The sequence below is a fragment of the Callospermophilus lateralis genome, chromosome 6 (genome assembly GCF_048772815.1).
Source record: "Callospermophilus lateralis isolate mCalLat2 chromosome 6, mCalLat2.hap1, whole genome shotgun sequence".
NCBI lineage: Eukaryota > Metazoa > Chordata > Mammalia > Rodentia > Sciuridae > Callospermophilus > Callospermophilus lateralis.
The window spans coordinates 12,441,188-12,464,041 of NC_135310.1; the positions used below are offsets into that span (position 1 = coordinate 12,441,188).

At 42.4% G+C, this 22,854-nt stretch overlaps 1 protein-coding gene across 1 annotated transcript in view; it reads left to right on the forward strand.

Moving 5' to 3' along the window:
- Positions 1 to 21,699, forward strand: part of Nox3 (NADPH oxidase 3) — a 53,594-nt gene extending 31,895 nt beyond the window's left edge. The window contains exons 11-13 of the mRNA XM_076859410.2: positions 7,958 to 8,104; positions 11,433 to 11,557; positions 21,573 to 21,699. Coding sequence (XP_076715525.2) covers positions 7,958 to 8,104; positions 11,433 to 11,557; positions 21,573 to 21,699 — 399 coding nt within the window. The remainder of the gene's footprint in view (positions 1 to 7,957; positions 8,105 to 11,432; positions 11,558 to 21,572) is intronic.
- Positions 21,700 to 22,854: the final 1,155 nt, after the last annotated feature.

The following is a 22,854-nucleotide window of genomic DNA, read 5'->3' on the forward strand; positions in this document are numbered from 1 at the left end:
GAAAAATGGAAGCTAATCACAAAGCTAATAATAATGATAGAATCATCTTAGTGAGTTGTTATATAATTTGTTCAGATAAGTAATTTTCTCAGTTTACCCAAGAAGAGTCTAAAGCACAGAGCACTAACAAGTATCAGAACTCACATCTGAATCTAGGTCCATCTTGTGCCAAAGCCCATTCCCCACTTCCCACCCCAGGAACTTCACCAAGAGAGCAGAACAGCTACTGTGGAATACATTTGGAATTCAGGGCAGAGCTTTGTTATGGTTTGTGACAACTTGTCAGGCCTCTCAAGTGCTTCCTTTCCTCCTGCTGTCTGCCAAGTAACAACCACTGAGAGGGGTGGCCCATTATTCAGTTTCTGTCACACTTGGGGGGTCACACAGAGATGGTGTTGATCATATGTCTCACTTTCACTTAATCAGAAGTTATTCAACACCTACTATGTGCCGGTCTCTCTCAGACTGACACAAGATGTCTGTCACGCACAACTTACAACAACCTAACTCACACCTGAGCTACAATAGCCTCTCCCTTCTCCCCTCCTCCATTGCCCTCCTTGCTCTCCTCCTGTTCCATCACCTATCTTTCTTTCCTGCGTTAAGATCCACAAAATATTTTATCTCCCCAGCAGGCTGTGAGCTCCTTGAACGTGACCTCTCTGGACATTCTTATTTGTGGTTATATAGGAGCTGGTGGGCCACTGAGTCAGGACCAGAGCACGGGTTTCTGATTTCCACTTCAAAGCTCCTGCATGAAAGAAGTGAGGGTTTCATGCTCTTGAAAGTCGAGGCTGAGAATTACACTTAAGATGCAATTCCTGAGAGCTGGTGTGCATGAGAACAAGTTCGGAACTTTCTCTCCTTTGAAGCAACTTGGTGTGTGTGAGAACAGCTATCATTAGGGTTATGTAACTCATATTTGTCAGGGCTGCTGTGCGCTTTCGAGATATAAATACTACTCTTTCCACTGAACTGTCAGCCGCTATATAATTTTCAAAGTGCAGCTAAGCAAAGAAGTACATATTTATCTAACAGCATCTTCACCATTTCAGGTCTGGGCTACAGTTTTCACATTGTTCTCTTGTAACAAGAAAGAAGAAAAAAAAAAAACAGAATAGGGGTTCAGAGATGGAATTTTAAGCGTAAGTGCTTAACGGCAATTAAAAAGAATTTTTCTCTTCTGTGTGTGTAAAATACTAGTTGGCATAAATGCATACATTCATATACAAAAGTCCCAAGTCCTAAGCCTACAGCAAAATAAATAAATAAATAAATGGTACCGGTTTTCTCTATTGGACCCCTCTCCTGTACCCTTCTCACCCTACAGTTCTACAAAACTGAGTGAAATGCAGGCACTTAACTGTGAGGCACCAGCGGCTCCTTTGGGGTCACAAGCAGCACTTTCTATTTGAAGCTGATGTTTTAACCTTTCTTTGTTTCCATCTTTTCTTCTTAGAGATATGAGGGCAGTACAGGAAGGGAGAGACATGGTCAAGGAGAGGCTTCCTAAGAAGACAAAAGAACAGTTAAGTATAGGAGATTTTGCTGGGAAGAAAGCAGGGAACGTTGCAGCACATAAAAGGGGTATTTTCAACCCAGAAGTAAGAGCAAACTTCTCCGGATTGAAAGCAGATGAGAACCCTGGGCCCTGTGGGAGGAGGGCTGGCAGCAGAAGTGGAAGGAAGCCCTCCCAGGGCTGAGGGGTAGGAATGCCCTGCAGGGATGAAGGTCCTCCAATCCTGCCTAACGGGTATGATTAATTCTACATCACACTCAATTTGTGAAAAGAGCTCTTGAAAAAAATTAGGACAGTTTGCTTGTGCAAACTGTCAAGATGATGAATGAAATAGGTGTGTGTGAATGGGGACGGGGGGGGGGGGGAGAAGCATGCTGACATAAATATATTGGCTTACACATTTTGGTTCCCCCTAATATCACAGCCGGGTAGATGGAACTGCAGGAACTACCAACTGGAAGATTTGGTTCATTTTCTTAACTGTATATGTAATCTTTAGACTATAGTAAAATAGATTATAAAAAAAAAAACTGAGATAATCTAATTTCTCCATAAATTGTCTCTCTTCATCAGTTCAATAATAGATAACGGTGATAATGGGTATTTATAGTGTGTCCCAGGCAAAATGGCCTTTGGGTTCTTAACCTAATATAATAAACAGATAATTCAAATAAAAAGACAGCATGGGCCACTGGGAACAAGAGAAAGAGGCCAAGAAAGACAAAAATCCATACTCTGCTTAAAGATATTAATAAAACAAAGGAGGACCTGCTCTCTTTTCTAATGAATGAAAAATGCATTTAATTTAGTCTGTTTAGTTTGAGAAATTATTTACTTTCGCTTTCTCTCACACTGGAGCTCGGCTACTCCTGGAATTGATCATCTCTCCTAACCACTGAGGGCTGCGATCAATTGAGCAGGGTGGAGTAGGCCCCGATCGCTCTCCCTGAAGACGCGTGGGCTCCCCTCTTTGGTCAGGCAACCCCAGAAGACCTCAGCATCCCATCGGGCCTTACCATCGCCCCGTGGGAGGTGTCCGGTGTTAATATTTTCAGCACCTTGGTTTATTAACCACACAAGCTGTACCCGACTACAGTCTCCTTGTAAAAGATTCACGTAAAAGTCTCTCAAAAATCTCCCTTCCTTCACCTCCCTGCCCACGTTAACCATGCCCACTCAGCTCCCCACTGAGCACCGAGTGAGTGGGTTTCATTCTATTCTTCTTGGTCCCGGGCAAGTACACAGCCCTACACCTATATGCAGAGTGGTCATTGTCACATAAAGGTGTGTGTGTGCTCTGTAGAGAGAGGGGATACATACCATTTGTTTAGTTCCGAGTTTCCACTAGAACGTGGCCAGAAGCAACGTCAATGTCAAAGCCCGATGATCTATTTCATTTTATGTGGTGCCTTCAGAATATTCCACCTTATGGCAAGCCCACGATCTGTTTAATCACTTTGCTATTCATGAGAGATTCTGTTGTCCAACAAGGACTAAAGAACAAATGTTCAGCCCTGGACCACAGGGCAAAGCGGTAACATAGTCATGAAATAGTTAACATTTAGGGTAATGGTTTTAAGAAAAACATCTTAAGCATGAAAAAACTCCTGACCAAGCCTGGTCTCAGTCTCACAGTGATTTTTTAGGGAAAAAAAAGATTATGATTTTATTGCTTTAAAATTAGAAATCTTACATATTAGGAAAACTTATCAGTAAGAAGAAATATATTCGTCGTGTATTTTTTTTCTTGTATGCTATTGTATTCATCCAGGATTACTTTGACAGTAACAACAAAATAGAAACCAGAACATAATAGCATCACTTATTGAGGAGATAGTATATATTTTCTAAATACCATTTGCAATCTGAACCATTTCAGAAAGAGAAGCTCTTCTTTTTTTTTTTTTTTTTCGGACCATGGTCATGATTTTTTTGGACCGTGGTCTATGCAGAGTCTCTGTCAGCGTCCTAGCTTGGGCTTTAGTGTAGATTAGTTGTCCAGAGTGGGAGACAGAGGTGTGTGCTGCCCTGCAGGAGGTGGGCCCACACTGTTCCCCGCTGGCAGGCACTCTGTGGACCTATAAACACCTCCAACGTGTGTTTAGCACACCCGGAGCCAGGGGTGGGTGCACTTCCCCTAGAGGAGGGCTCCTCTTTAAGAGCTAAGTCATCATGATCAATGCGGAAATTCCAATTCCAAGACTGCTGCTAGAAATAAAGTTTGGCAACTCCAATGGGGGCGGGGTGGGGGGTATTCAAATAGGAAGATGGCAAGTTCAAGGTTAGCCTTGGCAACTTAGTAAGACCCTTTGTCAAGATAAATAATAATAATAAAATTAAAATGTTGTGTCCACTGAAAACTGAAAAATAAATATTAAAAAAAAATTTTTAAAAAAATAACAAAAAGGGACTAGGGATGTAGCTCAAAAGAAGAGGTTCCCCAGTACCATCCAAAAAAAAAAAAAAAAAAAAAAAGTCTAGCTTTATCTGCTCTCAGTAATCACTAACTCTGTAATTCAGCAGTGACCCAGGAGAATGCAGTTCCATGTAAGGCAAATGTCCCTCTTAACTCTATGACATAAACACACCATCCTCATTCTGTTTACTTTTCTGAATGACAGGGGCAGCAGTAGCAGTGAACATCTTCTGAGCACTTCATTCATCAGACGTTGCTACCTGCTTCCATGGGCCATGTCCTTGGTCCTCCCAATGACCTCATGAGCTCTCCTCGGTGTATGGACATCTTACACACATGGTAGCTGAGTCTCGAGTTAAATAGCCTGTCCCAGTTCCACCTCCCAGGGGTCCAGGACAGGTTATAGAACCCAAGGGCTCACAGTGTTTAAGGACATGTGTTGTATTTCATTCTTATTTCATTCCTTATGGACACTTTACTTTTTTGCAGTGGTTCTGAGCCATAAATAAATGAATAGATAAATACTTCTTTTTCCCATTCATCCTCAGAAAATCAATTTTGGATCTAAAGAACTACAAGTTATATTTGCAGAGCTGTGCTCTGCCTGTGATTGCAGGTGCCTATCCAGGTTTGGGCAGGGACTTTTGACATGAAATAGCTTGAAAGATTCAACCTTTGATTGGAGAATCTATGAGCTCCACTGGCAAAGATAAATTGGTAGCTCTTCTGTTTTCATTTTTTGATGTTGATTATCAAAAATTAGCACAGGTCCATTTCCTACCAGCTCCAGATCACTTGGAATTTGTCCACATACCTTCCTAAGGAATTCTTTAAAAGAAGCCCAGGCTTGGGAGCTACGGAACTGACATAGAAGGAGAGAGCTCAGCACTTTGGGGTGTAGCTCACATGTGATGGACACGGGGGAGTTGGTTCAGGTCAACAGTCCATGGGAATAATGCGACAGTGAAGGACTGTGCAGGGCCATATGCACAGAGAGCCCTTGCAGAGTCCCAGAGGGGCCACCTAAAACACCTAGGCAAGCACTATGTCCATAGAAATGAGGGAAACTTGGGCTACCTTGAAAGTTTAGAACTTTCATTACTTCACTGAGAATGCCTTTTGGTTTAGTAGCATCTTTTAAAGGAATCTTCGTATTTTTGGTCTCCGATATCAGAGACAGAGTTCTGAAAGCCCTGCTTTACACAGTGAACTGATGTTAGGGTTAGTTTTATTTTTGGAGACTAAGGTGGGGTGAGGGTCGGAAAGCACAGATCACAGAGTTGTAGCCCATTGTTTGGACACTTGTTCTACTATTGACCAGGTCCTTTCTAGTGGGCAAAATGCAGAGGTGGAACTCTTATGTCCCTTCACAGCAAGTGTCACCTACCATTAGAAGGATGAAAAAGAGTCAAAGCAAATACCCCTTTTCTTCCGTTCAAAGTCTCTTTTTTTTCCCCTCTTTGTGCCCGAAGCACTTCTTCTGGGCCTATCCATTTTTCCTTCATAAGTCTCTTGTACCAAAGCTGCCAGTGTCACCTATAAGTCAATTATGGAGGGGAAAGACACAAAGCCATTAGAAGGAAGCAAAAAAGAATAAAAGGCTCGGCAAAACCTAAGAACACAGACACACAGCTGTGCCACAGAGAGCAAGGACAGAAATAATTTCTATTTGAAAAGGCAAAGATTAGAGTTTGGGGGAAGTGAAGATGTGGGAATGTTTCAAGTAAGGACCGTTGGAATGGCTTATTGTCCAGGTGTGAATGCATTTTACGTACGCCCCTTCACGGGTGGGAAATAATAGGAAAGAAATCAATGGTGTTTCGCCTGTGCCAAATGCCCCCTTCATTCTGAGATAAGACAACCGACCCATCAGGAAGGGGTGGGGGTGCACGGTGGAGCAGGTGTCCAATTCAGTCAACAGGTTTTCCATTTCCCCTGAGAGCAAAGCAAGTTAAAGTAGGGGCAAAGGTACTCAAGAATAGTTTAGATGAACTGTCTCATGGAGGGAAGATGAAGGTCGCAGATTTCATCACCAACAGGACATCAAATCAGACTCCCAAACAGCCTCCATTCTGCCCCCACTGCTTCCCATAGTCCCCAGTCTGCTCTCAACCCAGCAGCCAGGGAGACCCTTCCACAGGCCGGGGATGGTGGCATTCCTCTGCTAGGCCCTGCAGGACCTTCCTGGCCCACTCAAGTCAACATGGCCCCAGAACCATGGAACAGCCTCTGTTCTCTCTCCTCCCCTGCTGCTTGCCCTCCGCTGCAGCCCCCTGGCTCTTCCTTGAGAGGTCTCAGGGCCTCTACACTTCTGCCCCACCATCCTCAGATCACCCATTTGACTCCCTTACCTCCTCCGATCTTTGCTCAAAGCCCCCCTTCCAGCGAGACCTCCCTTGGCCATGGGGCTTGATGTCACAACCCTTCCTGGTCTTCCTGTGTGTCCCCACAGGGCTTGTCACCATCTGACATATTCTGTTTTGCATATTTACCTGTCATCTTTCTTCTCCCTCTAACATGCAGACTCCCCCATGAGGTCAGGGATTTTGTGTGTCTCTCTCTTGCTCATCTTGATTGTTCCAGAACATAGAATGGCCTGGACACTAGTGAGCATTCAGTATGTATCTGTTGAGTCCGTGACCGAGTGGATGACAGACACCTCGTTAGTAGGGATTCTCAGGGCATTCCGCAGAGGGAGTCATTGGCTGGGTTCTGCAGAACTGTGTATTTCAATCTCCAGGAAGTGGTGGGAGCCAGGAAGAGAGAGGCAATCCTTTTTTTTAACCCCAGCAAGATGCAGGGAGGAGGATCCTTTGTGTTTAGGGACTGAGGAATCATTTGTCCTGGGATTAATATTTTAAGTGTCTTCTGAGCAGGAGCGGTCCAACAATCATGTCTCTAATTCTTGAGAGGAAGGGTCTTACTCCGCCCGCTTTTGCTCTTCCTATTAATATTGTAGATTTCTGTAAAAATCTGAAGAGGATTGGTGAGATGTCTAGCCTTGAACACGTTCCGCCATTTCCTTTTCCTCGTGTATTTGATCTCTTAGTTAAATCTCATCTATAAATCTGATGGCATGATCGTGAGCTTGCAGGCAGGCTGGCACAGAGGGAGAGCACTGGCCTTTGGAGACACACCTGGCAGTGCCTGGGGTCGAGTCCAGCCCCACAGATGTTGTTAAGGCCTGGAGATACCTCCTGGGATATCTCATGGTACAGGAAAGAGTAGTATCAGCAATGGGTACGAGTATGAGGAAAATGCAGAGAATTAACAGATTTCTCTCCCATGGTTTCTTCTAGATGCATTTATCTGAAACTCACAGCCCCAAAAACCAAGCCTTTGTTTTAGAAACCTCTTCTTGTCACTTGCCATTCGCTCAACCCAGTAAGCTGTTGATTTTTTTTTTTTTTTAAGTCTTCTCCCTGGACATAATTTCACTACAGCAGTTGACATGCGGGCACAGCCCCCACGCACCAGCCTTTCTGGACACTGATATGTCTCACTGAGCAGAGATTTCTGGCCTGTGTGGCTTGATTCCACAATTACCATAATCTCCATTCTCCAGAGGCCTCGGCTGGTGAAGTGGATTAGTGCCCAAGCCTTCGGGGTCTCTGGAGAAGAGAGTTGAAATCCCGAGCTTAGGTCATAAGTAAAGATGAAGGGGGTTGGTCTAACGGCTTATCCCCTTTGGGGAGCAGTGAAAGGCACAGCTAGTTATGATTATTAATCTTGTTCAGAAGAAACACAGCCAGAAATGTGGTGAGTTGATCCTCATCCAGAGGAACTGGCTCAGCCCACGGGCTCCTGACTCTGAATTCACTCTGGGCCTTTTCAAACACAATGTGAATTTTTTCAAAAGAAATCACAGTGTGACAGTTTGTTCACTGGCAAAGAAAAGCATGTTATTTTTGCAGAAGTGCCCATTTGGGCTCAAATAATTTAATGGAGATAAAGTAGTCTGTGATTATCAGCACATTATGAAAAAAGAGATGGCTCAGTTCTCCTGCCTTCTCTCCTGACAGGTGTATTTCTACTGGATTTGCCGGGATGCAAGGGCATTTGAATGGTTTGCTGATCTCTTACTCTCACTGGAAACACGGATGAGCGAGCAGGGGAGAGCTCACTTTCTGAGTTACCATATATTTCTTACTGGCTGGGATGAAAATCAGGTATCGATAAGATTTTGAGAATGAGCATCATTACCTGGCTTGCTTAACACAAAAGGAACAGTTTCAGTAATGAGCTATCTAGTTATCTGGCAGCATGAAAGAATTATCTTTATGTTCCTAAAAAGGAAAGGAGAGTAAAATAAAACCAGATTATAAAGAACTATAAATCGTAGCAATAAAAGGTCCTATAGTTATCTTACCGTGGAATAGAAAAGAAGATAAACAGGTTGGACAGCAGAGGACAATCCAGATTGGAAATCCCAAAGAAGTTTGCATTTGTCACTTTAAGAGTGACATCAAGCAAGTATTGATTGGTTATATCATCTGTTGAGTTCGTAATTGACTTTAATTCCATTCTTTGAGCTGTTCAGAATTAAACAGAAAAGATTCCCAGGTATTTATATTGAACCTTTTTCATTGAAAAGTATCTGAGTAACTACAGAAAATAACAAGGGATGCATGGTTTGTCTGGAGATTTCTTTTCTTTAAGGTGTTCTTAGAAATTGTGGGTGTATGTATGTGTCTGTTTACCTGATATCAAGATGATCTTGCTTAGGCAGATGTTCTGCAATCCATGGTATTAATGAAATACTGAATCTGAGTTTACCAAAAACAACGTATATCAAAACAGGAACCACCAGTAATAGGTCAATGTTATAATATTGAGTGTTGGCAAGTACATATGAATCCAGTTCAACTCCTCAAATATTAGAGTTAACTATAAAGTGATTACTAGGCTATAAAATGTATATTCTAATCAGCATCTCAGTTGCAACTATCATTGATGTTTACCTCCAAAGAAGTGAGTCTGAGCCAATGAGTTTTTGATTAATCACTAAATTTATAAATGAATGCTCTGTATGTGTCAGTACAAGCATGCACACACACTCACAAACACACACACACACTTGTAGAACATTGCTATAATTTGGCTTTGTCCTGCAAATGAATAGACTTTCCTTGGATTTCAGTAGCTTTATGAATTTTTATGGTCTTATTTACAGTCCTTCTTAAATATTTAATCCTCTGGGATAATTTGAAATGCGGGTTTCTTGGAAACTAAGATTAAAACATCTTAATGAATTATATAGTGTTAATTATGTTTTCTAAACAAACATTTCCCTTATTCAAGTGGGATTTTTGACTGATGATCCATTTGGTGAAGTATAGAGACAGATTTTGACTTTTCTTTTCCAAAACCATGCCTTATCTTCTACTTCTAAAGAAAATTGATCCCCAGTGTCTGCTTAGGCATCTCCTGTCATTTGGGAGTTATGAGACTTGGGTTCTCCCAGCTGAGATCTGAAGTCAATTTGGTGCCAATGCAACCCTGCAGTCTCCTTCCTATCTCTGCCACTTCCAAGAGTAGAGGAGAGTATATATTTTTTCCTAAATAAAAGTAAATTAAAATAGATATTTTTCTTAAATTTTTCCCATGACATGTTGGACATCCTTTAGACTCCCAAGTTTCAGGCAAGAAATCACTAATCTCAACATTTAAGGAAAAAATAATTGGTGCATTCTGTCAGTAAATCAAGCATCAAGAGGCTGTTATAGAAATAGCCAATTGTTAGACTGAATTCAACAACCTCAAAGTGGCAAAATGACAAGAACAGAAGGGACAGATGGAAGAAGTATTATGAAGGGCAAATCAAAAGAGTTTGGAGATTAATTGAACATTGGGCTGAGAAATATGGAACAAATATAATTCCAAATGTTTGAACATCAGTGATTGGCGGCACTACAAAGAGAAGTTAGTAAGGCCTTCATGAAATAATGTCCAAACTTCTTAGCAAGTGCTGAAGGCCCTTCCCAACCTGACCTAGCTCCATCAAGCCCCATCCGTTTCCTCCGGTGCCAGGGCTGCAGAACATGTGGTTGCACATCCTGCCACGGATGCTTCAAAACAACCATGTTTTTGTTCTTACTGGTCCCCCTCCCTGACAGGTCACTCGGAAACCTCTGCCATTTTGTTCCCCATTCTCTGTTTGCCTGGAATGCTAACCCCAAACTCTTCTCCATGAGTAGTCTTGCTACCTGGAGTCAAACTTGCCTGATGGAAACCTCCTGAAGCCTGGAGTTCTGAGATTCCAGTTTGCCATTATCTGCTGGCCTGTTGGGGCCACTTCCGTTATTCCCAGCAGGACCTCCCTGGCCCGGGTCTCTTTCTCAGACAAGGAAAAAGGCTGTGCTGCGGGAACTTGGGCATGAGTTGTCTGTTACCCAGACTTTCAGGATTAGGAAGAGTCAGAAGGTGAAGCCAAATCAAGCACCAAAGTGTAGACAAGTGAGCGCAAAGGTTTGTGATGGGTCTAAGGGTAGCGCAGGTCACACACCCATGAGGAAAGAACGGGGTAGCTACCAGAATTCAGCAGGAGCTAAAACAATGACAGCAACTGAAAACACTATCACGAGGGAACGATACAGCTCATTCGCTTGCTTATTCATTGGCTGACATGAGGCAGTAGTGAATTCGCTGAATTCGAAGGCAAGTGCTTGGGCACAGAGCTCCCACCATGCCCCTTGCTGTGCTCTGGCCTCCATGTCCTGTCTGCCAGCCTCAACAGCCTCCCAGTATTTGAAGGCTCTCAGTATAAGATCAGCTTCCCCTATTCATAGGTTCCACACCTGTAAGTGCAAATTTCAACCTAGTAGGTACTATATATAAGTAATCAAGAGATGATGCAAAGAATACTAGAGAATCTGCATAGGTTATATGCAAATACTGTGCCTTTTTCTATAAAGGGCTTCAGCATCCTCAGTCTTTGGTATCTGCAGGGAAGAGGCAGTCCTGGAACCAGTCCCCCATGGATTTCAAGGAACGACTGTACATCAAACTATTTCAACCCAGTAGGCAGATCTGACCGTGAGACCCATCTCCTTCCTGGACATTTCATGGCACGTTAATCTGGCAATGCCCTTCTCAAATCCTCAGGATTTAATATGAAGCAAAAAGGGACAGCAGGTGGAGATTAATTTTTAAGAAGTCTGGCAGAAAAAAAGGGAAATCATTCAGTGTTGCTTTCCCTTAGCCACATTTGCTGTATGGCTCTCATCCTTTCAAAGAAAAATATCCTTCTTAGGCTAATATTATTGCATACCTACTATGTACCGTCTCAGTAGGTTCAATGCAAAGATACATGAAATATGATACCTGTCCTAAAATGCAACAGCAATGGTATCTGCTAATAATGATAAACATTTCCAGTCCTGTAAAAAAGGCTTTTTGTATCAAATTTACACATGAGCTTAATGATTTCATCCTTTATTTATAGGAGGCTCCTACTTTTGTTCTAAATGTCATCTGATACCACAATTCTTATTTTAGGCTATTCACATAGCTTTACATTGGGATAAGAACACCGATGTGATTACGGGCTTAAAGCAGAAAACCTTCTACGGGAGACCCAACTGGAACAACGAGTTCAAGCAGATAGCCTACAACCACCCCAGGTGAGTAAGGCGAGCTCTCTTTCCTCTGCCTGCTGGGAGCCTCCCCCGGAGAAATGCAAGTTACTGCTGACTCGGGAAGTGAATCTGAAGTCGGTACTGCACATCTCCTAGAGAACCACAAACTTCTGCTTAACTGGCTTACAGCCTCTGACAATTATTGATTATGTTGAAAATTTTCACACTTAACCTCAATTTAAAGATGATATTTCTTAAACAACATATGCCTTCAAGAAAACTTTGGTGAGCACAGTTATCTCTAATTACCCAACTGGAGAATTCACTTATGTCCAACTGTACAGCGTATCTAGCATGTCTAGCAAAAGCAGAGAGAACATGTTCTAAGACTGAGCAGGGAGTTAAGGTAGTGGTTAAGGACTCAGGAACTGGAGCCCAAGCACATGGGTGTGGAGTGAATGAATGAATGTAAGGTGCCTAAAATCGTGCTCACTACACAGTGCTCCATGAAGTTAGCTGCTGCTGCTGATATTACTATTATCGATTCAAGGATTAATGTTATTATTATCATTATATAATAAATTTTAATGTAAAGAAGAAAGAGCACTTGCTCTGGTGGTATAGACTTGAGTGAAACCTATATTTCCTGGTTCTAGAAGTTTCCAGGTAGATGAGCTTGGACAAGTCAGCTTGGTTGAGGTTTTGTGTCCCACTGTAAAATATAGATGATAATATTCATGGTGTTGTCTTCATATTTTTAAAAATGATACAGTATGTTAAAGAGCTCAGTTAAGTATAAGGCAGTAATACAAACAGTGATCGTAGCTCTTCTAACTCCCTAAGTGAACCCTCATCATCTATGGCTCTTGAACGTCAGTATTTTCTAATATTGTCATCAAGACAGAACATTTTCCCTATCTGAGGCAAAGCTGAAGGAAGTGAGGGAGTGTAACAAGTGGGCATCTGGGAACAAGCAAAGTCCCGAGGCAGGAGACGCCATGATCCAGGAGGCCAGTAGTTTGGGACAGAGGACATGAGAGGGAGAGTAGCAGGGGGTTGCATTTAGGAGAACGGACAGCTGCAGATCATCATAGACTTTGAATTTTATTCACAGAGGAGAATCCATTTAGAGGTTTGAACCCAAGAGTGACATGAGATCCCTCTGGCCACTTTAAGGAATAGTGGGGCCTTGGACAGAAGTGGAGAGGCAGGCAGTGGGTGCTGGAGGTAGCTTGGTGGAGGCGGGGCGCGGCAGTGGAGGTGTTGAGAGGCCCTTACATTTTGGGCAGGTTGCAAAGGGAGCTGACCTGATTTGCTGATGGGTTGGATATGACGCATGAGCCAAACCAGGATGAAGTCCCCATTTCCACCTGGATGGCACTGTAAGCATTCTGGTTGTCAGTCTGAGGCTCTCAGGAGTGACATGTTCAGCTGAAGATTCCGGTTACACATACTGGCGTCAAGTAGGCAGTGAGTCCGCATCATGATTTCAGGGCAGAAGCTGGGTTGGAGGCCATAACACCAAATGAAATGACCAATGGAGCAGAGAGAGATCAACAAGAGTTCCAAAACCCACAACATTTGGAGGGTAGGGAAAAGCCTTCTCCTGTGCAGGTCCCAAAGTTAAATAAATCTTACTCTTATCTGCCTTATTAACCATGCTACTTAGGTCTTCCATAGCCCAACCTTCTTTCTGTCCACTTTATCAGAAGTAAAACATCCTAGGGTTCTTCTGACCACACCTCTATCACCTGTGACTTCTCCATGCAGCTTCCTTACATCTCTGCTCTCTGCTCTTCTTTCATAGGAGTTATGCTTTATTAACCTTTTTGTAGCTTCCTAGTGTTTATTTCTGCTCAATAGAATATTTTTTTGGTGAATATTATTGATGTCAGTTCAGCTCCTTCTTACATTTTTATTTTTTTGCATGTAGTCAGTTTGTGCCAGAACTATCCATTTTACTCTTTATTAGTTGTCACTACATTGTGAGACTTTTTGGATCATTATTGAAGGAGCTTTGTGAAGAGAGAAGCGTGGAAGAAGTAACCGGAGGCCCTCAGGGTTCGTAGGCATACAGTTCCAGTGCCCTCCTTCTGTGTGAAGTCACTCTGACTTCAGCTGCCCCAGCTCTCTCTGAGCCCTGCTTCCTGGACGGCCTGCCTGGGAAAGCTTGCACCCAAGACAAGAGTACTCATTGAGGAGGCTCCTGAGCCCACAGCCCTGGGTAAAAAAAAACAGGCTGAAGGAATGTCTGTGGAAATTTCCTCCTGACCTTGAGTCATCTGAGAGCAACAAATTTCCAACAAGAAAGTTAAAAACAAAAAACAACAACTTTTAGCTTCAAGGTTGGGGTGGAAGTGGACCAGCTGCACAATCAATTGCAAAGTCTCACTTTTACTCCAGGGGCTCAGCCTCAGATGCCCCAGAAGAGCGGCCAACCTATGGCAAGTGGCCTTGGAGGCTCTTTCCAGCCCCACATCCAGGAGTCCACTTGTTCCCCTTTGCCTCTAGCCTTAGCTTTTGTGGACACCTGGCCTAGACTCCAGGGCTGGAGCGCCACTTTCTCTCCAGCAGGGTCTGCCAACCCATCCTAGCTTCTAGACCCTCTGAATCCAGTTCCCCTGGGCTCCTTTCTCAACACCTGGTCCTGGATCCTGGAGCCCAAGTCTCTTTGAGCCCTGAGAGTCACCACCTGTGTCACCTTACCCCCATCCAGTTCTTGTCCAGTGCAGAAACAAGTTAATTTCATCTACAGTTTCCTTAAAATACTTAGAGGTAGAAATTAAGAGGTCCAAAGCTCATATATGATCACTAGGGTTTTGGGGGTTGGGGGAGTGGGTTATTCCTACTTTCACCTTTTGGTGAAAGTTTACTTTTGACCAATGTTTTGTACTCAGTTTTCAATGATCACAAAAGGAATTTTCCCACTTTGCAGGCGTTAAACAGGGATCTATATATCTTGTAAGCTCTTACAGAGAGTCCGGCTCTTTATTAGGCTCATCTCTTACTGACATCTCACAGCGCATTTGTTTATTTCTGTTACACACTTAGTCTGCAGCCCAGTGGGGAAGGCCTTTCAAACAAACCATTTCATTATCTCTCTCCCCTCAGAAAGTGTGAGCCAGAAACACGGTGCGTCAGGAGACCAAGGGTAAGACTGGGTTTGCACAAACTCTGCCCAGAAAATTATGCTTTGCAGGGCTGAGAAGTGAGCCTGTCCAATTTTTGCAGGGAGTGAGCAGCAAAAACAGTTTTGAGCTGGGAAAACTGTGGCTGTCACTCTCCCCACTTGCCTTGTCAGGAGTGTGTTCATTTCTTTCTAGAGGCTGGAATAGAAGGGCAGAAATGTATTTGATGTCCAGTTGCATTTTTCAGCACATTAGCTTTGCAAACTCTCTCTCCCCCACGGATGACTTTGCATCTTTCAGGAGAGAAGAGGCCCCCAGGTTTGCATGTCTTTGAATCAAGCCTCTACAGCCTACTTCCTAGCCCAATTTTTTTTTTTTTTTTTTTTTTTTTTTTTGGTACTGGGATTGAATTTTGGGGCCCTTAACCACTGCACCCCCCCACACACACACACACCTTTTTTTTATATTTTATTTAGGGACAGGGTCTCACTGAGTTGTTTAAGACCTCACTAAGTTGTTGAGGCTGGCTTTGAACTTGCAGTCTTCCTGCCTCAGTTTCCTGAGCCACTGGGATTACAGGTATGCTCCACCACATCCAACCAGATTTTTTAAAAATACCATATTTGGAATAGCTTAAAACTCTAGAACACAGCAACTTGTTGTATAGTTTCAAGCCTCAATATGACAAATATCAGACTCTTGCCCACAAAGTCAGTTGTCACTTTGTCCCTGGGAGAGAGGAGTCTCCAGCAAGGAAGCTGTCCCCGCCCTTCTAGAAGACGTTCAAAATGACCTCGTTGCAATAATTTTTGTTTTCTGCTGTGTAAAAGGAGATTTATGTTTAATGAAGCTTTTAATGAAGAAATCTCGGAAAGAGAATGCCAATAAAATCTAATTTTTAAACAAGAAAATCTAATATTGAAAAGTATTTCAATATCCTGGCCTTTGTCCAGATAGAAATGAAACACACAATCCAATTACTGTTCTGCACAAAGGACAAAGTCACATTAATTTTCCTCAGGATGCTTATTAAAGAGATAAACAGTATGTTTTCCCCTTATTATGTCAAGGATATGTTTGTTCCTAAGCCCACTTGGCCACTCCTGCAGACAGGCTTGTCCTGTGTTAGCTCCTATCTTTTGGCAAAGACGGTTCAGAAGGAACTGGTAGATTTGCTAGTGGTCTCAGAAAGGTCCTTTGTTCTCGAGGGCCTTTGAAGTAGGCTCTCCACCATGTCTATTCATCAGTGCAAAGCCGAGGATTCTCAGGACTTGCTCTTGAAAAAACATTTACCTGTTCACTCAAAGCTAGAGTTGGTTCTTGTTCTGAGAAGGAGTTAAATCAAAAGAATAAAGGGAAGAGGGGCAAAAGGATTTTTTATAGAACATGAAAAACAGCACCAAAAATAAAGCTTGAAGGGAAGCAGATCAAAGAGAGTTGGGCAAGCTCTAAAGGAAACAGAAAATTGCAAAAATAACAGTAATAGAGAAACAAATTGATGGCATCAAAACGAATACAAATAAGGAAGAGGGGAGAGAAATTAAAAATAGATCAAAGGCTGGAAATAGAAAAAAGGAAAGCATATCTATTGTTTTTATTTGTCATTAATATTGGTAATTATATCAGCTGAATTTGCAAAAACAAAAGAATAGCTTTCAAAGGCAATCAGCAAATAGTAAGTATATGTATAAAATAATGCTTTTATTGCTATTACCAAACTCACATGCCTGTGATAATTGTTGTTTATTGCTTCAATTAGACAAACACAAAAAAGCACTCTAAACAAAAACAATGAAAATCATTCTCCTAATTAAAATATAGTAGGCTAATTAAATAATGCACTGACATCTGTCTTATTAATCTATAGAAATGGGTCTTTTACCAAGGGGAAGCTAAATTTCATTGTTTTGGTCAACACCCTCAATATGTTCCCAAGCTACAGATGAGTATTCAGGAGTCAACTGATCATTGCCAAGAAGGTAGACAGAATGAAAATAAATATAGCTTTGTCACATCAAGCTACTCCTTTGTCAAACGCACATTTTGTGTATGTGCTCAACCTTCTGAATTTCTGGATCAGCTGTTTTTAATTAATTGAATATGAGGTTTTTCCATAGGGCTTCCGCGTTTGATCTTACGCTTCAGATAATATTTATAGTTTGCTGCTTTTGACTTATCTGCTAATAACTTGGCCGTGCCTCCTAGGTGTAAACTTTATGTAATTAATTACCATAACAACTTTAAAGCTCTGGCCACTTTTGGAAACTTCAGAAGTGTTTCTTTTATCTTGACTGGAAGAATAAGGCGTGGAAGCATACAACACCCCTTTATAAAGCAGTTCGACCCAACCCAACAATGAAAAGAGGTGTCAACTTGCCATATGATTGGGGGCTTCGGATCCATATTGCATGAATGTATTTTAGACCACCCATTGTTTTCAGATATGTAAAAATACCTTTATACTAAATGGAGTAAATGTGTCCATCTGGAACCACATTTGCTTGTGTGCACACCCTTCAATTCTCATTTGTACGTGCATATGTGCAAAATGTTTTTCAATGATATTTTTAAGACATTAGCATTCAGAGGCTAGCACACAAGGTCTTTTATCTAACAGGATATCTTAAACATTCATTATATGACTAAAATATTCAGAACACTCAAAGAAGTAGACTTACATGAAAATCCAACACATGATAAATTATAGCTTTGTGAGAAAAATAAAGCCACTGTACACTGAGGATGCGAATATTGTCAGCATATTTAAATAGTACCTTCCCACCAGAGGGCATCTGCCTCTCTGGTTAGAACCAAGTGAAAATACAACAAAAATTACTAGAATTACTCTACGTGTGGTTGGGGGGATTAGGGAGGAGAGTAAGAAAGTAGAAGGTGGATTCGTTATTGCTTTGCAAAGCTGCTTTGATGATGTTATCTATCAAATTATGAGTTGTGACAGCAGGTTATTTATGCATGAAGTGTATATATTTCAGTGCTTTGTTGGGGTAGAGGAGGAGAATAGGATTGGGGGAAAATGGCTCTACCAGTTTCAGAAATCCAAAGCTTCCAAGTTAGCTGCTTTTATTTGTCTCCCTTATAAGATCCTAAGTCCCTCAAGGGCAGCAGTTTTATCCATACACCTCAGAGCCTGGCAGTGGCCAGCATGAGCAAGAGGAGGGATGGAGAGATGGAGGAGAAAGCTAGGACCAGAGTCCTAGCCAGACGGCTCGACCTGCCAAAGATGGAGCTAGTGGGAAGTGGGCAGAAGAGTCACACCACCAGAGCACTGTTAGGTGGGTCTGCAGCAAGTAACGAACAGCCCAGTAATTAACGCACAGAGGAAAGTCATGCAGCCAGCAGCTACAACGGACTGGAAGATAGGTTAAAAAAAAAAAAAAAAAAAGCTGGCCAGCACAATTATCATCTGTGCTTATGAAAAAGAAGGTGTTGTATAAACTATAATTATGTGATAAATCATTTGGAGGGTTTTCTAATGAAAAACACTCACTAGGAAAGATTAACCAGAAGTTGTGTCCATTGTGTGAAACAGGGTCTATAGCTCTTGGTGCCTTCTTTCTAAGTCTCCATAAATCCACGGGAACCTTCTGTTTATCGATTTTATTTGCAGAATGCACTCAGGGTATAAAGTAATTTGATTTTTTTAAAATGGGGTTTAGGGTCTGCCCCTACAGGGTTATAACTTACCAAGCATAAAAGCCAACACATAAAAACAAACACACAATTTAAAGAGAGAAGAGCTCACGGCAGCAGAACCTGGGAATCCAGCAAGGTGGTGGGATTACTCCCAGGCGCACCCACACTCCCATATATCTGCTGGCTGAAATCTCCTGGCGGGTGATATTTTGGATGCCTTTCATGCATGGTATCGCTGCCCTGTTTTGAAAAATGCACCAACCCCACAGAGAAGAGCACAGTAGTTATTTAGCAAATATAGAAGGAGAAAGGAGGATTTTCCTTACTGTTTATCAGAGCTAAAAATAATGCTGTGAATGTTAACCATCTTTGCAGCCCATGTGAAATGTGTCCTTTTCTCATCAAAGTCAGCAGCCCAGACTGATCAATGCCATTAACATTGTCCCTGATCCAGCTCCTCTCGCCTGTGCAAACTCCCCGGCTTGCAGCTGTAAACCCGAGAATAAATAGTGTCTCGTGGTTTTATACTTCTTTTGCAGAGAATCTTTTTTTTTTTTTTTAATTCTGAGCAATTGTGGGTCATTAAATTGTATAGAAGAATTTTTTTTTTTCTTTACCAACCCCATTAGGGTTCCGTTGCATTTGTCTATTGCCTCATAAAAGAAAAAGAAAAAAATAAAAACTGCCGCATCGACGCCTTAACCGCTTTTCACGGAATCTCGGCCCCACGGTGCACGGTATGCATTCGTGACAAGAAACCTTCATACTTGGAATTGTAAATGCCAAGAGGGCAACAGCAGGCAGGCAACAGAATGCCTTGCTTGGGGACAGTGATGTGCAGCCAGCTGGTGAAGGGCTGACCTTTTGGTCAAAGCAAAGATAGATAATGAATGGCCTTTGTAAGACTTTTTGGCAATCGCATAGCCATGACAGTTATGGACCCTGAGTACAGAAAAGTATGCACTTAGCTGTGCAGTGTAATAGCCATCACTTCAAAGGGGCAGGGGAGCTGTGAACCGCTGGGGACACCAGTGGTACACCTGGCAGCCAGCAATCAGAAGCCTTTGAAATGGAGTTTTAAAGGCAGAGCATCAAAGAGCACCATTGGCTCCTGCAAACAGTAACTGTGGCTGTAAACGAAAGGACATCTTAGCCTGTTGGGAGTGGGCCAGTGGGCCATCTCTTTGGTGACATCTACACTAATGGAAAAATATCACCACCCATAACAGCATCTTTGAAAAATGGATGCAAGGGTCCCTCTGGGCATCAGACACAAAGCAGAGCTGTGACTTCTCACGGGAAAGGGATTTACCTGACTCATGCATCTCTCAACATGTTTCATTCCAGAGCTCAAAAGACACAGTGCTGATTCAAGTCAGTCTATCATCGCCTCCGAGTTAATGCCTCCCTCCCTCCCTTCCCCCCTCCCTCCCTCTCCCTCCCTCCCTCCCCTGTTCAGCTACGTGGAGTAGGCAGAGTCCTGCAGACACAGTGTGTCATAATGACGAAGATAAGCCAAGAGTCACTGAGAAATCACCACGTGCCACACTTGAGGCCAAAAGCTGGACCCGCATGGCCTACCTTGACTTCACAGCGATGCTCCGAGAGCAGAAGAGATTCCAGGAGCTGGGAACTAGATTTATGCTCCTCAATGTATAGATGAGGTGATGGGGGCTTTGAGAAGATAATTAATATGCCCCAAGTCACCCAGCAGCCACGTGGTGGAACCAACAGCACCCTGACCCATTGTCCTTTCGCTCTGCAACCCCCTGTAAATTGCTTCATTAAGTCATATTTTTCAGGCTAGGAAATCTTTTCTGAAAAATTACTTTGTCAAATTTAGCTGTGGGGAACGATATCTTTGAGAGTCGTACTTACACATTTTAAACATATTGTCATTTACAAATGAAGCCATTTGATAAGTTCTTTTGAAGCTAGTCTAAAATATCATTAAACCATCGACTTCCACCATGGTCATTACAGTTCTGGAACACATAATTAATTAAAAGGTGGCTCTGATACGGCAGAGAACCCCGCTTCTGTGTAAGCTAAGATGAACTAGGCTATGTAGGCATTCCCCAACAAAAGCCAGATCTGAAGGAATACATCCAGAGAGTGCACTGGTCCTGGGTCTGAAGAATGTTCCTAAGACAGTTCCTCAAAGGGAGCTCCCAGGACATTGTGTGTCAATATTACCCAGGCTCCATATTAACCGTGCATTCCTTGGAGCCAAGGAATCTGCATTCTAACCATCTTCCTAGATGACTTGAAGCATGGTAAAGTTGGAGAATTTTTGATCTGGACTAGAGTAACTAATTTGGCTCATGCCAAAGACTGGAAAAATGCTACAGGGAATGATAACATTCAAAACAAGGGGAAAAAAGACATCATCTCTGTAACTCCCTCTAGACCCAGAAACATCACAACTTCCAGAGACAAGCTGAAGGCTTGCACTGTGATGTCACAAGGGATTTGAGCCGCCCTGGGATAATCGCCATATGTAAAAATATCTCCTCAGCCATGCTATCCGAGATGTCGTAATTGTAGAGGACTGCGTTTGTTGACCACATTTTCAGTAATGTCTTTTTTCCTTCCATCTCTTTGTTTGGGACTTCTTAGAAAATTAAAGTAATTCCAACAGAAGAAATAAATCAAGCTGCTACTACTTCAGTATAAATTTTATTATCTATAAAAAAAAAAGGCAGGGTTGAGCAGAATGTTAGTAGTAACTCACCCTTTTAAAACCATTTTGGATGCATTATCTCATTTTGCTTTCCATAAAACATATAATGTAAATAAAACGTATCATGGAATTGTCGTCTTTGTTTTATATCTATGGAAAATAACATCTTAGGTCTTGCCCAAGTGCATACAGATCATAATCAACTTCACCTTTTTCTTCAACAAAGATGTGTTGACTGTCTTTTATATGCTGGGCACTGTCCTGAGGGCTGGGATCACACCAGACCAGGTTTCTGCTCTCAGGAAGCTTATATTCTAGCCATGGATCCAAGAAGAGGCTAATCAAGGTCACCTGATCAAAAATCCAGGTGACACCCTCTCTCTCTCTCAAAACCTCCTGCACAGCCATCTGGGTGAACCCCTGAATCTGGGAGGGAGCGAGGTGCTGAAAATAGGAAGAGGGAATCTAAGGAAAAAGGAGGTGGATGGATGCAGGTCAGTAAATGAATAAGCAGCCTACATCCACAGCCCCTCCGAGCTCTGCGATTGTCTGGGCCTTGCCCTGGTAACACTGCTCCCTTTTCCTACCCCTCCAGCAGCAGCATCGGTGTGTTCTTCTGTGGACCCAAAGCCCTGTCAAAAACCCTTCAAAGGATGTGCTGCCTGTATTCATCGGCTGACCCCAGAGGTGTTCATTTTTTTTACAACAAGGAAAGCTTCTAGATGTTGGAGGTAAAATCTACACATTGTGCAAGTGCTGTGATCATCTAGGTCAGTGTCCCAAATAGCCACCAGCTTAAGCTTTGTGGACCTACTGTCTCAATCTCAGCTACGCAGTTCTGTCATGGTTAGGGGCCCAAGGAGCCACCAACAAGAACACCAAGGGATGGGTGTGGTTGTGTTCCAGTACAACTTTATTCACGGACACCGAAGGTGAATTTTACCTAATTTTCTTTTGTTACAAAATGTTTATTTTCAACTACTTGCAAATGTAAGAGTCATAGTTAGCTCATGGATCATCCAAAAATCAGATGGTGGGTCCAACTTGGCCTGTGGGATATAGCTTACCCTCTGACACAGTTCACCTTTCTCAAATTCAGTGTCATACTTAACATTATATCCAGTCTGGAGACACGTTGCTTCTTGGCCTGAACCTCCTTTGGAAACCATTTCAAAGTTACTTTACCCTGATGACTGACATCTGCGTTTAGGTCCAAATCTGCTCTTTTCAGATTTGAAATTAAGCATCTTTGTGCTCTTTTTCATCCTGTGAGGACCAGAGAAGTCACCAACGGGGGTTATCTTCTACAAAACCGTTTACGTGAAAATGATATCGAAGCTATTCCCTGGCTATCCCTTACCTAATCCAAACAACTCTAAATTTTTAGCCTTTCAGCCTAGGATGTACACTCTAGCCCTTCACGTCTTCTCATTGCTCTTCTTCAAATCACTTACATCCACTCTAAAAGTGTGGACGAAAATGAGACATTATGTTCTAATAGCTGCATGACCAGTGCTGGGCAGAAAAGTGACTTTCATGGACCTTATAGGTCACATACAGGACATGAAACTCTGTGTTTGCCTCCTCCCTCATTCCCTTCCTCCCCTCCTTCCTTATTTCTTTCTTGTTCTCTTTTAACAAATATTTTTCATTATTATCACATTTCTGTCTACGGTGATCCTGACTCTTACATCCCAACTCAACTTCTGCCCCTCAAGATAACTGGATCTTCATTTTAATTTTAAATTCCATCTGGCCAGTTTTTCATACCATGCAGCTGTTTCACCCCAAAGGATTCCAAGACATTCCTCACATCTTAGTTTTCTTACTTAGTTGTTGGTGTTGGTTAATGTTTCTGAAGTTTTCCTTCTAATATT